General features: G+C 42.1%; 2 protein-coding genes across 10 annotated transcripts in view; one reads left to right on the top strand and one right to left on the bottom strand.

Annotated features, from left to right (window-relative positions):
• MBTD1 (mbt domain containing 1) overlaps positions 1-8202 on the top strand; it is a 49360-nt gene extending 41158 nt beyond the window's left edge. For 8 of the 9 annotated variants that reach the window (XM_028716359.2, XM_028716389.2, XM_028716391.2 and 5 more), the window contains one exon: positions 4018-8202. In XM_028716359.2, coding sequence (XP_028572192.1) covers positions 4018-4136 — 119 coding nt within the window. In that variant the 3' untranslated portion in view covers positions 4137-8202. The other variant, XM_028716387.2, reaches the window with a different exon arrangement.
• Positions 8203-8962: 760 nt separating this feature from the next.
• On the bottom strand, positions 8963-14659 carry LOC114590001 (nucleoside diphosphate kinase). The gene is made up of 5 exons (XM_028716395.2): positions 14515-14659; positions 12788-12923; positions 10772-10873; positions 9734-9846; positions 8963-9209 (listed from the first exon to the last, which is right to left on the bottom strand). Exons 2-5 carry the CDS (start codon positions 12914-12916, stop codon positions 9092-9094), a joined length of 462 nt encoding a protein of 153 aa, XP_028572228.2. The 5' UTR covers positions 12917-12923; positions 14515-14659; the 3' UTR covers positions 8963-9091.
• Positions 14660-14677: the final 18 nt, after the last annotated feature.

Below are 14677 nucleotides of genomic sequence, written 5' to 3' on the forward strand. Positions count from 1 at the left end.
GTTTTTATTTGCAGACCGTAAATTTCTCTGTGGGACATACCAGGAGAGGCGGTCCCGTAGGTACAAGGGTCCTAGGCTGTATAGGGCTTTAAAGGTTAAAACCAGCACCTTAAACCTGATCCTGTACTCCACCGGGAGCCATATGCCCATATGCCCCGCTCCTGTAGACCAACTTTGACTATTGAGTAGGACCACCCAGGGGTGTAACGTGGTGGTGGTGGTGGTGGGGCTGCCAGGGTGATGGCCCCAGGCACATTTTTCCAGGGGGCACTGATCCCGCCGCCCTGCCAGTCCTGCAGCACTTTGCAAGGCTGGGATCTGATCTGAATGATTCACCAGGCAATTCATTCAGATCAGCTGCCAGCCTCGCAAAGCGGCACAGGGCTGGCGTCACTCCACCGGCATCTGCTGTTTATAGCCACTGCTCCTGCTCCTCTTCACAGACACACAAGGACTACCTGCATGAAACTTGTGGACTACTTGATAGTCTGGGGACCACAGTTTCAGAACTCCTGAACTAATCTGTATGGGGGAGATGTAGAGTATATTTCTTTATTTCTAACATGCTAGTTCAAACTTAACAACTTTTAAAAAAAACAGTGTAGGAGGGAGTATTAAAACATATAACCCTAGCATTGGAGATGATATTATAATCTGAACAGGCCTTTATTCTGAATTTGTAGAGAGGCTTGTGTCAAAAGGCAGCTCTGATAAATTCTTCCAGTTTCTCTCTTCCACTACAGACCATTCCATACTCTTCTAGACAGAAGTGGTTGGGACAGTGTAGGGTTTGTTTTGCAGGGGGTAGCCAGAAAAGCCCCATTGTGCAAGCAGAGTTCCACTTCTTGTTTTTCAGATGCAGACTTAAGACTGTCACTTGGTAAAATCACAAAAATTCAAGAGCAATATAACCCTTTAAGTTATTCATGTTATCCTATTGGTATAATAATTTGTATTCCATACATTTTGACCAAAACATTAACAAATTACATTACAAACCAGGTGATTATATCTCATATTCCAAAAATAATAATAATGTGAGCCTACTTTTTCATAAAAACACTTTATTTGCATCCTCAGGGAATGCGTTAATTTCCTCATTATTACTTCCAATTGTAAAACTTGCAAAGCACATTCAGTGGATGCACCTTAGAATTCAAAGTGGCGGAGTAAATTGTTGTAGGGAATGTCATATGACTTCACAGAGAGGTATGAAAAATAATAGTTTATTTTTGAAAAAGTAAGGCCACCACAGTTTGGTAAGAGGCAAATTGGCATATAACGGCAAATTGCCATTAAAATGAAATCCAAAGTAATGGCAAAAAGGCAGCAAATGCTGTTTTGAATTACCGTATTTTTCACCCTATAGGACGCACTTTTTTCCCTCCAAAAATGAAGGGGAAATGTGTGTGCGTCCTATGGGGCGAATGCAGGCTTTCGCTGAAGCCTGGAGAGCGAGAGGGGTCAGTGCGCACCGACCCCTCTTGCTCTCCAGGCTTCAGGAAGCTATCCGCAAGCAGCGGGAGCCCAGTGCTGGGCTCCCGCTGCTTGCGGAGAGTTGCCTGCATGTTGAAGCCTGCGCGCGCTGAGCTCAGCGCGTCCAGGCTTCGCGCACCTCTCCGCAAGCAGAGGGAGCCCGGCGCTGGGCTCCCACGGCTTGCAGAGAGCTGCCTGTTCTGGGGGCTGGGAAATAATCCCCCCCCTTTATTTCCCCCCCAAAAAACTAGGTGCGCCTTATGGGACGGTGCGTCCTATAGGGCGAAAAATACGGTACTTTTAAAAGATATTACTATTAAAACTGGCATGCCCCAATTTAGCAAGGGTGATCTCCTGGTTCCAATCACTCTCCTACATGCGAAAGGGGGCTGTGCTAGGTGAAAAGCAAAGGTCCTCATGCAACTAAAACGAGTGTGAAACCTCTGACCTAGGCAACACCCCTAAAGGCCTTGTGCTTTTGCTTGGCTGGAGTGTACCCTACTATACAAAGACATTCACTGCACCACCCAAAACTGGCATTCCACACCCCGGAGCTACACCTATGGAGATCCATGTCAGACCAGGGGTGTGTGTGTGTGTTTACGTGCCAAACAGATGATGGCAACTTTTCAGGCTGACTTCACCATCCATCTCTTTATGGAGACACGTGTGTTCCGTGTGGCGATTTGTGGGTCTGAGCCACTGTGTGCAACATCAAGGAGGCAATGCTGCTGCTTTATTCAAGGCTCTTCGTAGAAGACTAACGCTCATGCTCTGGTGATGCCGTTTTAAGAAAGGAGCAAGCAAATCTAGGAGGACTTGGATCTAGGAATCAAAATGTGAGGGATGGCTGAAGAAAGTAGAACCTAGGGGAAATGTGGGTAATACTCCTAGAAAAATACATAATAATACAGGGTGATTCATCATGAAGTCTACAGTTCCCATTCACTATAAATGGAAACTGTATACTTCATGATGAATCACCCTGTACTTTTTAAATATATGAAAGGCTGTCATAATTAACATAGAATGTAGGAGGATATTTGACTGTATGACCAAAATGGCTTCTGTCGAGTGAATGATTCTGCTTGTTCTGTTGATGTCATGAAAAGTGTTCGTTATGGGTCTGAGCAATCATCTACCAAGATCAGTATCTTGGGTTTAGGCCCAGCGCTCACTGAGGTGGTAAACTCTGGCTGAGATGTAGCACTTCAGACCGTAGGTGGGGACCTGAATGCTCACTCTCTCTCTCTATATATATATTATACAGAAAACTAGGAGAAGGAATCTAGCCTAGCTTCTCCTTAATTTGCTGGATTTCTGTGTGCAAGGAATCTTCCTTAAAACTAGGGAGGTTTTTGCTGTTGAGCAGAACAAATGATGCAGGTATTTATCATGGGTTCATGCACGTTTTGGCTTAGTCACAACCCTTATGTAATATGTACAGTATTTGAACCTTCTTGAAACCTCTGTGTAATTGTGTCCCACTTTGAATCCTATATAAAACTATCACTGGGGTGAAAACACAGGATTCTGGTTGCCTGTGTGGTTTTGCAACATTCCCATCACATTCTTCATCAAGCAGCCTGAACACTGCTGTACCTAACTTCCCCTATATTTAAATTTCACTTAATTCCTGTCTATTTGAAAAGAAATGCCTTATTTGTAATTGTTGCAATTGTATGTGTTCAAGCGGGGGGTGGGGGGTGGGGTACCATTTTAGCAGCTGGGAGATTATGTGAGAAAAGTTAACACATTTTAAAAAATTGTGCCTTCACCAATGGAAAGTACAATTTTAGGGGGGGGGGAATTTACTAGTAAGCAGATTTGTGCACAATTAATAAACTGAAACATCCAGTCAATCAACTTTTAAAAAGTTGGGTAACAGCACAAATAGCTTAGCTATTGATCCAATAAGATCTGAGTTCCAAATCCAATCTCAGCTGGATCTCACTCATGTTTTTAAGAAAAATCACTCTCAGCCTAAGTTTCCCAGTCTGTTAATATACTAATAGTGGTTAATAGACAAGGGCATGCACGTGAGAGCAAATAATAGAAAGGTTGAAATACACACTGATTTTTTTTTAATGGAATAGATAATAGTAAAATGAGATAATAACTTAATACAGGGGATTTCTGCTTAGTCCTTTGTGCTGTATTCGTTCAACAATCAATGCCTTGTTTTCCTCCCAAAAGTTTCTTATGATGAGTGGAAATGCTGTATCTTGAAGAGGAGGATTCTGCTGAATGGGAAGCAAATCCCTCCACAGTTATAGTACTAAAAGGTCATAACCAATCACCTTTTCTTTCCTCCCTCCTTTTCTTAGTCACATTTTCAATTACAGCCCATGCGTTCAGTATTTCTCAATGTCTGTACTTAATTTAATTTTTTCAGTGTTAAATTGTGGGGGTTTGCATTTTGTTACAGAGGTAACAACAAGTTGGAGCATGCTTGAAAATTTCAGAGTCTGAACTGAAAGGAAATGTGTCTTCAAATGTTCACCAACTTTTCATTTTTTAAACCTCCTTTTTCATGTTTAGTCTCCTCACTGCAGCTGAAGGAGGAGTTGCTAGATGGAGAGGAATACAACTTTCTTCAAGGAGCATCTGACCAGGAAAGCAATGGGTCAGCCAGCCACTACATCAAACAAGAACCCTAAGGGCAGAGCAGGGCAGGATGGTACAAAAAGAGCCTTTCTTCAAGACTGATGTTCCCATTCTGAAGATACAGTTTGATGGCTTCTACTAAGGGCACTTTGCTAACTGCAGATAAGATTTCAATTCAGAATTTTTGGAGGATGAGGAAACTATTTTAGTGAAAAAGATTTTTCAATTTATTAAAAAATAATTGACACTTGTGTTGTATTTGAAGCTTTTAAAAGAATTTTTGTAATATTTTCGAGTTCAGATTTATTGTGCATTGTTAAAAAAAATGAGATTCTAATTTTTTGGTAAGAATTAAAAGCTTAATTATAGCAGGATTGCAGGAAACCCTTTGAAGAAGATGAGGTGGTAGTATTTAGTTGAAGAAAAAAAAAGCAAATGAACTGTTTGTAACAAGTGAGCCTTCTGGTACAAGCTGGGAGATTCTGAATTTCAAACTACACTAGTCATACCCTGTCTTTTCCATGGTGAAATCATGGGATTCTGATCTTAGGGGTGGTGAAGACATACCAAAATAAGTTGGAAGAATGGAGTCTGGAAAGGGTTCCTCCTGGAAGTGGCAACATAATTTTCAAGAGTTTGGGCTTAAATTTTTGGAGAACGAAGCTGAGGTCCAAGCTTTTTGGAGGCCATTGGGTTTGGGCCGGATACTGCTGCATTGTGGTTTCCTGTTCACATTTTAAAATGTCGAGATATTCATGGAAATGATCAGCAAAGCTTCAGCACGTTTCGGCTGGAGAGGTTACAAAATGGACATGAGTTTGTGACTTTTTTTTTCTTGTGTAAGGAAAACGAGGCAGACGCAAAAGGCCCTTTTCTACAGAAACTTTGTGACAGGCCTGCTTTCCATCCCGGTGGAAGACACAGCTGAGGCAAATAGAGGAGGACATGTCATTTTGCTTTCCCTACCCATTTGGAAGAGCTTTTGGGTTATGAATTGAACTGGCTTGCCTAAGAATGACATGGCCCTGCTTTTAGGCCTCATGCTTTCTTTGACTTGGCCGCGGACACCATTTTCAAGCAAAAGGTTTTCGAGAACACGTAATGACTGATGTGGCAAGAATGCTGAAGAACCTGGAATCTTTCCTCCGAGAGTTGAATCTGTGTGGGATATTCGCAGATGGCTTCATTCTCAGAACTAACATGCTGACATTGCCACTCTGTGGTGTTGTGACAGGATGATGATGCGTGTCAAGAGTTTTGCTTTTACCAGTAAGGTTCATTAACTAAACTCTCAGGAATTAACTGCTTATGTTCTGTAACTGCTTCTGGGTCATTGCAGGTCCTCTTTAGAGCAGTATAAATGTCAAATTCTTGACTCTAGGGTAGGACTTAGAAGAAAGTAATCCTATAGATTAACCTCTACACACTTTAAGCCTAATGCTTTACATTGGCAACTTGCAAAGCCCCAGAGATGATTTTTTGGCATATGTTTTGAATTTTTAAAAACGCATAGAAAGTTGAAAACCAGCAATTTTGATTCTTTTCTTAATTAACTTGCTCTATTGTTGGGTACATACCATTGGTGATATGCAAAGGTTTACCACATTCTATGCAAGAGGGGATAATGGTATAAAATTTTGTAACTACTGGAAGTACATTTTTTCTGTATAGTATAGGAATGTATGAGAACAATTTCTAGGCTTCCCCCCCCCCTTTCCCCCTATAGCTGGGCCATTTTTGACTGCTTCATGTATACATATTTTTAAACTGATTATCAGGTGTCAAATACTTGTGAATTTTAGGTGATAATTAGATATTCTCTGTCTCTAAAAAGATTTTGGTTTAACGGAGCTGCCTTCATTTTCTTTTCCTTGGGTAAAATGGCCGCCCGCTTCCACAAATACTGCATTGCAGCTGTTTTTGAAACTTCTCCAGTTTGTAAAGCAGCTTCTAATGTGGCCAGAGAGGGCCGCTTTGGAGGGAGGGCAGCAAAACACTGCATTGTGTGTACACACCCACAAAGGGGTTCACTAGATTTCAACCAATATTTTGAAAAGTCACCATACAAACGGACCTAAGAAATCCTCCTCCCTCCCTCACTCCATTTTTGTTAATCCTTAAACCAGTGCCTCTCAAAACCAAGGATGATCCATGCCATCAGGCCAGTTGATAGAGTGATCTAAAAGGCAGAGACTCCAGAGAGAATTGGAATAAATTTTTTCCCCATTTTAAGATGTAGTTCTGTTAGCCTTGCTCACACCTAATAAAGGCAGTATACTCTCTCTGCAGGACTGGCATAGTCAAGATTGTTCAGAGCCTGTATTTTCATAGGGTCTGACTTGGAAAGATTTAGAGTAGCCCTTGTACAAGTATTTCTTCTGATTTCAGTAGGGACCACTTGCATAATACTGCTTAATATATAAAAAAAGATACAGGAGAAGGCCTAGACTAGTGTCCTCTGTCAAGAGGAGAGGAAAGCCAGAAAGAGAGCTTAGATTTGTTTATAAATTGGGTCCTGTATGGTCAGAAAATCCAGTCTTGAGCTTCACCCAACACAACATACCCTTTAGGTGGAATTGCCCCCTTTTTACCTGACAGAAATTCCGTATCTAACAACTATATAACGGGCAGAAGTTCAGAAGGTACAGCTTTCTTCATCACTGCACATTTAATGCTTTGAACACTGAACCTGCTGGATTTCTGCTAGTCATGCAGTCTGTCAGGATCGAAGGTGGAAATCCTCCTCTTACCTCTGTTGAATACGGCAGCTCCTGGAACATCCATAGCCACATTTGATCCTTACCACATCAAGCTGAAATAGTCCCAGGGACCTGTTGGACCTTGTCAGACCTAGAACCATGCTACAAGGGTGATCATCTTGATTAGTGTTACGTTGCTAGTCTTTGGGTTTCTGGAGGTAGATCTGCATACATGTTAAGTTGGTACCACTGCCAATCTAATCCACCCCAATTTCTGCCTGTAGGCAGAATACCACATCCCAATACATAACGTGTGTATGATAGACTTCTTATTTGCGGAAACACCTATTATTAAAATTGCTTCATGACTCCCTTGTTCCATCTTAGTTCCCTGGGGTTATTACTTCCTTCGCTTTGTTTATTCAGTGTTGATTCTAAGCAACATTTGTCTGTGGCCTCTTAATACAGATGATGACTGGGTGGCAGTGATCTTTCTTAGTACTGGGTTTAATTGCTTTGGTATGCATGCATTTTTTTGGGTATAATTTAGCTCGAAGAACATTCTCTTTATTTTACTGTGAACTAATTAACACAAAATTGGGATGGTGTGGGGGAGGGGGGAAGAGTTGGTCAGGGATTTGATGCCTGTGCTGATGCAAAGGGTCAGCTATTTTCAGTATTTGGCGCACATTTTTTTAATCTATAAACAAGAAGGCACCACAGACAAGGTCAAGTTGCATTGTAAGTGCTCCTTCTTTTTACAGCCGACCCTGTTTTGTTTTAAATTTCCTTGCTGAATCTGACAAAAGCAAAAGCAGTTATCAGTTTCTTGTTCTATTGATACTAACACGGGTTTCAGTGTTTGTTCGTTTTTATTGTCGTCGTCATTTTTATGTGATGTGAACACCTTCTCCCATCAATATTTGTATTATGGTGCTAATATATTTGGTAACAATCCTTTATTGGAAAGGGATTAAAACTGTGATTAAATTGATTTTTTTTCTTTTTAATTTTCATATTTAAGTAAAGTCTCAGCCATTTATAAAAAAAGAAGAAGAAAAAGCATCAACTTTTGCCCTGGAAAAACCATCAGGGCAGAAGTTAAAAAAAAAAAAGTTGAATAGGGTTTTTACATCATTTCTGTATGTATTTGATATAGATCAATATCTGTATAAATTTAATCTTTTATTTTCTGGTAACTTGTGTGGTCAAATGGGAGCGTTTAAAAACCTCTAATGAAATGTATATAACTCAGTGAAAATGCTTTTGATGAAATTAATGTTACTTTCATTTTTACCAGACTGCAAATTTTCAAGCATGGATGTGAAAAAAAGCATTAAAAATTATAACTTTGTGTACAAGATGAAAATAATTCACTAAATTTGCCTTTTTTACACAAAATAAAAATGTTAAAAGTAAAGCCAGGTGGGTGGACCTTTTCCTCTCTCATTTTCAGGTGACGCCAACATGAATCCTTAACAGCAGCAATTTGCTTAGAAAACCAGAGCCTGGTCACACAGAACACCAATAAGGCTGCTGTTCTCATGGTGAAATTGCAATAATAATAAAAGGGTTTGATAAACACAGCCATTATCAGATATGGCCTAGGATCTCCTACAACAGTTTCTGGAACATTAGAATTTCACACTGTTAACATTCAATTGCAGCCCCAATATGAGTCACACAACTTAGTCTTAATCACTTAAAATTTGTGGAGTTGAAATTTCTTAAATTAGCAGCAGCTTCCTCCCTGGTCTGACAAATTTGATCAGCAGTGTTCAGCCAACATCATTAATGGCTTCTAAAACATGGCTCTCCTATAGTATTGCTGGGCTTGATCTTGGATTCTGAAAGCAGTCCTGTGGTAAGGAATATTTCATCTTCTGTCTTGTTGAAAAAGAAAGCAGTAGCTTGTTTCTTCAATGAATTGTTCAAGCTAGCTTAGACTTCCTTCAGGATCCTCAAAAGAGCTCTCACACATCTCCATTTGTAACACATATCTGAGCTAATAGTCCTAAACCACTTTGAGAAACAATGCACAAGCTCCAGTGAAGCTTTAATTTGCAATAGTTACATTTGCCAGGCTATTTTTAATTTGCTGGGCACTCCTAGTAAATCTACAACAGAAACTGTTCATAAGCTACCTTTTCGTTTCTCTAAAATGAAGAAATGAAAACAACTAATAATTCATATTTTATTTCTTAATGCCAATAATCACAAAGGTAACCGTGATAATTGCTCCCAGGACAGCAGGTGGGTGGAATGACATGCTTTGTTGGAAGAAGGCAGAACTTGTCACCAGGACTAATCTATTCATAAACCCAATCATGAGCACAAGGTTTGTAGTTCACAAGTTCTTCAGGCTTGAACCACAGATTGATCTCTTTCTGAGCACTTTCCACAGAGTCACTGCCATGAATGATGTTCCTACAGGGAAGACCAAGGAATTCAGTTTATAAAACTTGTGTAGCATTTAGAGACATTTCTGAAAGAAGAATCTGGAACAGAATACTTGACAGCTAAGCCTACACATATGAAATGTCTAGGTTGATAAGAAAGTATCCGCAAGAGTCAGTCAGTTTAGCTTAAAGGATTTCTTAGTCACACACACAAAATGAACCTATCATCGCCTTTAATCAAATGACCGGCCAACTGTACAGGTAGTTTCACGGGTATATGAATGGCTATCAGCTAGCTCTTGATCATCAGTACCTTAAATAAGCAAACAGTTAAGCTGTTTGACAAAAGCCAAGTGGAACGCACAATTTATCCTGTTAACACAAAAGCATTTTATTTTGCTGGAGGTATGCTTACACTACCCAGTCTTCTGTTTTAAATAGTGAGGCATGTATTCTGAACATTTTCTTTTAAAGGTTTTGATAATTAGTAGTACTTCAGCAGCACCTTGCAAGTCTTATTTAATACAGATAAATATAAATCCCAGTACCAACCTGCCCACTTGAATGCAGAAGTCGCCACGGATAGTGCCAGGCTTGGAATCTGCTGGGTTAGTTTCCCCCAACATCACTCTGCCCGTCTTCACCACGTTGAGTCCTTCCCAAACCTGCAAGAATAAACTGGTTTAGCACATATGTTTAACCACGGTACTTGACCAGATGAAAGTGATGAGAGCTTTTCTTATGGAGTATGTTCTTTGTGAAATGAAACAGGCTCTGGCAGGTTGAGAGATCCTCAGAAGACCACGTTGTGGGGGCATGCGTCATTTTGTCAGGCAACTGATATGCTTGTGAAGACAGAACATTTGTAATGGCGCAACACTGAATTACACCCTTGCTGTACATCTGTGCAGCAGGTCCCGGGAGTTTCTCTTTTTAAATAAGGTGGGGAATGTTTAGGGCTTTTTCCTTCTCTACCCTTTCTAAGTGAAAGATGAAGAGGCCAGTTCAAAGCATGCCCACTTGCAAGTACCACAATTCTAAGTGGATTCACTTCTTAGTAAACCAAATTAGGGTCTGTCTGCACAACATTTGCAGCAGCGTTAGCAGACTGCAAGAGGAAATTATTTTGGAAACAGCCAATCACTTCATTGTTTCACTGTTAACAGAGAAGAAAAAACAAAGCAATAAATTCAGAGTGAAGTTTTTAAAAAATATTCTAAGATGAATTAATATTTCTAGTCCCAATGATCTTAATTGGTCACCCACTCTAGAGGGCTGCCTATTCTGATCTTGCTCACCAAGGAAGGGGCAGAGCTACCCTCAGATTTCATCTCCGGTATTTCTTTCCTCTACTCTGAAACAAGAGGCGGCTTGTTAGGGAATCAGAATTAGCTGCAGAGCAGAACTGATAAATTACTACAAACCTGCACCATCTCGCCTTTCCTTACTTTTCCACAAAGGCCTAAATGAGAGGTAAGCTAACAACTATATGACCATTGGCCATGCTGGCTGGGGCTAATGGAAGTTGGAACCACACCTGGAGAGTATCAGGTATGAGTCTGATGTTTATGTTTACATAAAACCACTTACCATGGGTACTACAGGCCCAGAATTCATATATTTAACCAAACCAGGGTAGAACGGCCGATCTTTCAAGTCAATATAGTGCTGTTTGAGAAGCTCTTCAGAAGCCTGGAAGAAAAGAGATGGTTAACGCTCATGATTAACTGCAGAAAGGAGCTGCTAAGTCACTTAAGAAGAGTCCTGCTGGATCAAAGCAAAACCTGTCTAGTCAGTATCCTGTTTCCCAGTGGCTAACAAAAATGCATATGGTATAGGAGGCCCACAAGCAGGACATCTAACACTGAGACAGTACACTGCCAAACAAGTAGCAAAGCACTCATAACTAAGCTCAAGAGTTAGGCTATAAGAAAGCAAACTAATGGTAGTTTGGACAGTCAGTACCAACAGATCGTCCAGCAATGCTGCTGCTGCTGCACAAGTTGCATATTATCTTACTCAGTATAACCTTCTAGTCAAAGTCATACCAGCTTGTATGTATTGGGTTACACAGGTAGTTTTAATAGAACCTACTGTACTTAGCAGGGAAGGGACAACCACCAAACTGAAACAGCAGGAAGACGAGGCTTGTATATGTATAATTGAAAGCCTGTAGTTTGACACATACTGAAAACAGGATACATTTTTGTCTCGTTTTCTAAAGTAGCTTTTGCTCTGCCTTAGCCTTGTGCAAGCTACAAAAAGTGTGCATAGGCCAGGGGTGCCCAAACTTTTTTCAAAGAGGGTCAGATATGATGAAGTGAGGCCAACCAGAGTTGTTCAGTTTTTAAAGGATTGAAGTTATTGAACTTTTTTTTAAGGATTTTACCCCAGAAGATAAACTGCCACAGGAGCTCCCGGATTAAACCCCCTGGCATAGGCGCTAGGCTATATTTAGCTTTCCCGCAACTATATAAGCTAAATTAAAAAGGCAACACACATGCAAGCCACAGTGTAACCCTTCACTAAATTATGTGTCCTCGAGAGCGTACCCCCTCCCAAAATAAAACATTTCTGAGTGAAACAGCACTTGAGCTCAAATCATCCACAATCTGCAACCCATGTCATGGTTCAAATCTGAATAAAACACGAGGCTGTTTAGCTCAGTCAGTAAAGCGTGAGAATTTTAATCCCAGGATTGTGGATTCAAGCCCCACTTTGGGTGAAAGATTCCTGCATTGCAGGGGGTTGGACCTCATGGCCCCTTCCAACTCTACAATTCCATGATTCTCTGAACCGATACTTAAAAGACCGTTTAGGCAAAAGATATCCAAATGTTGAAATATTTCAAATTATGTCAGAAAGAAACAATTCAAAACACAAATACAAGCTCACACCTCCATTTCTACCTTTGATTTTGAGCTCTCACTGGTAGTTCCATTATGCCACCTCATATACAGTGGTATATGAAGTGGTATATGAAGTTAGGTACTTAATTCGTTCCAGAGGTCTGTACTTAACCTGAAACTGTTCTTAACCTGAAGCACCACTTTAGCTAATGGGGCCTCCTGCTGCTGCCACGCTGCTGGAGCCCGATTTCTGTTCTTATCCTGAAGCAAAGTTCTTAACCTGAAGCACTATTTCTGGGTTTGCGGAGTCTGTAACCTGAAGCGTATGTAACCTGAGGTACCACTGTATAGCACAATAACGAGCTTTCTGCTGTTAACTGGCATCATGACTCACTTGATGGGTCCCTTTGATGAATGACTACTGCCTAATGTTGTACACCTCAGCCCTGTTCTAAATCATGACTAAACTTATCAATTAGGGTAGGGTGGGAGAAGCTGAAATGGGTGGACAAACCCTCTGCAAGCAATCAGTTTAGGCAGCTGGTAGGATTGAAAAGTTCGTCCCTCGGCAGCTTGCTAGACAGCAAGGAAGGGAGAGGGATGGATGGATCTACTTTTTGTTTCTGGCCCCGCCCACTGCTGGCCTGCAGCCTCTGATCTCTCTCTCATACACACACACACACACACACACACACACACTGCAGAAAAAGGTTCTCTAATCCTGCTTTACTGCACCATTTACCAAGATTAAACTTACATGCATAAATTTCATAGCCACCAGTTTGAATCCCTTCTGTTCAAATCGCTTGATGATTTCACCTATGATTCCCCGCTGGACTCCATCAGGCTTGATAGCAATGAATGTGCGCTCTGTGTTGGAAGCCATTATCTCACTGCAAAAGAAATGAGTAGGATTGGAATTATCCCCACAAACCACCACAGAAGATGAACTTATAGAGGGAAGGAGTGCAATCAAGATAAGTTAAGATTTTACAGCAGGACCAATGCCACAGAAGAACCTAAAACAGGTTACCCTAACCTATTGCCATCTAGTCGTCGTTGGACAGCAAATCCCATCATCCCTGACTGGTGGCTATGCTCACTGGGGCCGATGGAAGTTTGAGCCAAATATCTTGAGGGCATCAGGTTGAGAAACGCATGTGAAAAAATGCACAAGGTACTTCCTGTTCGTCAAGGTGACCGCTGTTCAACATTAAGAGGTCAACTCACCAACAGTAAAACAGGGCTAATGAATTATTATTTTGAATTTCTTGTAGAAATGTTAAGTTAGCTTTTAAAGGACAAGCTGTGTGATAAATTGTCTCCCTTGAACTGGTATACCATTAACTCTATGAGAAAGTGGCAACAGCAGTTGGCAGCCTCCAATGTCATTCCTTCTCTGCTCTTACGACTTTTGAGATCTGCCATCTTAGGAGCACACCAAGTCCTGTGATTTCTTAAGAATCCTTTCAGTAACAATATACAGTTTTCATCTTCAAGTTGGGAATGCATGAAAATCTTAAAGAGCAACCCAATGCATTCGAACAGGACACAAAAGCAACCAGGGAACAGACTGTGTGCTCTTTGTTTCATTTTTTAAAATATCTGCAGCATCACCAAATCGATAATAAGGAATCGTATTCAGGGCCATAGCTGGCGGGTGGTAAGGTGGGCCCCTGCCAGGGGCGCAAGTGAGGGGGCGCGAAAAATCGGCTAAAAAATATGTCTATGATCACATGGCATGCCGTATTTGAATGGCAATGCCCATGAACTGCGGGGAGGAGGGCTGTCCCCCTCAAATATTTTAAGGGACGGGAGCAAAGGTACCTCGGCCCCTAGGAGTTGGCTCCTATGTTATGCGATATGATGGAGGTCGGATTTCATGGGGGGTGTTTTGGCAGGCTTTGGGGCTTCCTCCCCGCCCTAACTAGAGTTGCAATTCTACACCCCTCCCCCCCCCCAAGCACCGGGGCAGGCACCATCCGACTGCACGTGGGTAAGGCTTCCTCCACCGTCCGTCCACGTGTCGCGGAAGAGCCCTTTGTTCCCCTCCCCTCGGGCGGCGTCTATTTCGGCCTCTCCGCCCTGGGGCTGCAATCCTACACCCATTTACCCGGGAGTAAGCCCCACTTAATCCAACGGGACTGACTTCCGAGTACACAGGCACAGGCACAGGGCTGCCTCCTCCTTCTTCTCCCAAGAGGCGGCAAGACACGCTGCCTCGGCCGCCTCAAGTTACAGAGGCCCCTGAGGGGAGGCGAGGAGAAGTGGCTGCGCCTCCCAGGCGGCTGCAAAATGCGCCTTTTCTTTTTTTTTTTTGCAAAAGGCACCCCACCCCCAGCCGCCATTTCCTCTTTAGCCGGCTCCAGCTGCATTTCTTCCTCCTCTTTTTTTTTTGCCCCAGAACCTCGTTTTGGTTTTTTCCTCCAGGAAGAAAGTGAAGAAAGACCAAAGAAAGGGGTGGGTGGTGGGAATAAAGCTCACCTCAGCTGCAAGGAGTCTGGTCGGGCCCGGAGAGCGTGTCTGCAGCTGCCGTCTCCCTGCAAACCTCCAGGGGAAGAGGCGGAGCAAGGCCGGGCCGGCGCCGGAGACAAGCCGGGAGGGGAGCAAAGGAGGCGGGCTTGGTCGTCGGCTGCCTCCTCCTCCT

This window comes from Podarcis muralis, chromosome 2 (assembly GCF_964188315.1).
Source record: "Podarcis muralis chromosome 2, rPodMur119.hap1.1, whole genome shotgun sequence".
Classification (NCBI taxonomy): domain Eukaryota; kingdom Metazoa; phylum Chordata; class Lepidosauria; order Squamata; family Lacertidae; genus Podarcis; species Podarcis muralis.

What these genes read in the sequence shown, in the direction of transcription:
- LOC114590001 (XM_028716395.2), bottom strand. Translation starts at nt 12,916, where the DNA reads ATGGCTTCCAACACAGAGCGCACATTCATTGCTATCAAGCCTGATGGA. An exon ending in TGGCTATGAAATTTATGCAT is followed by an intron (nt 10,874 to 12,787) that starts GTAAGTTTAATC and finishes CTTTTCTTCCAG; the next exon opens with GCTTCTGAAGAGCTTCTCAA. An exon ending in CTGGGCCTGTAGTACCCATG is followed by an intron (nt 9,847 to 10,771) that starts GTAAGTGGTTTT and finishes TTATTCTTGCAG; the next exon opens with GTTTGGGAAGGACTCAACGT.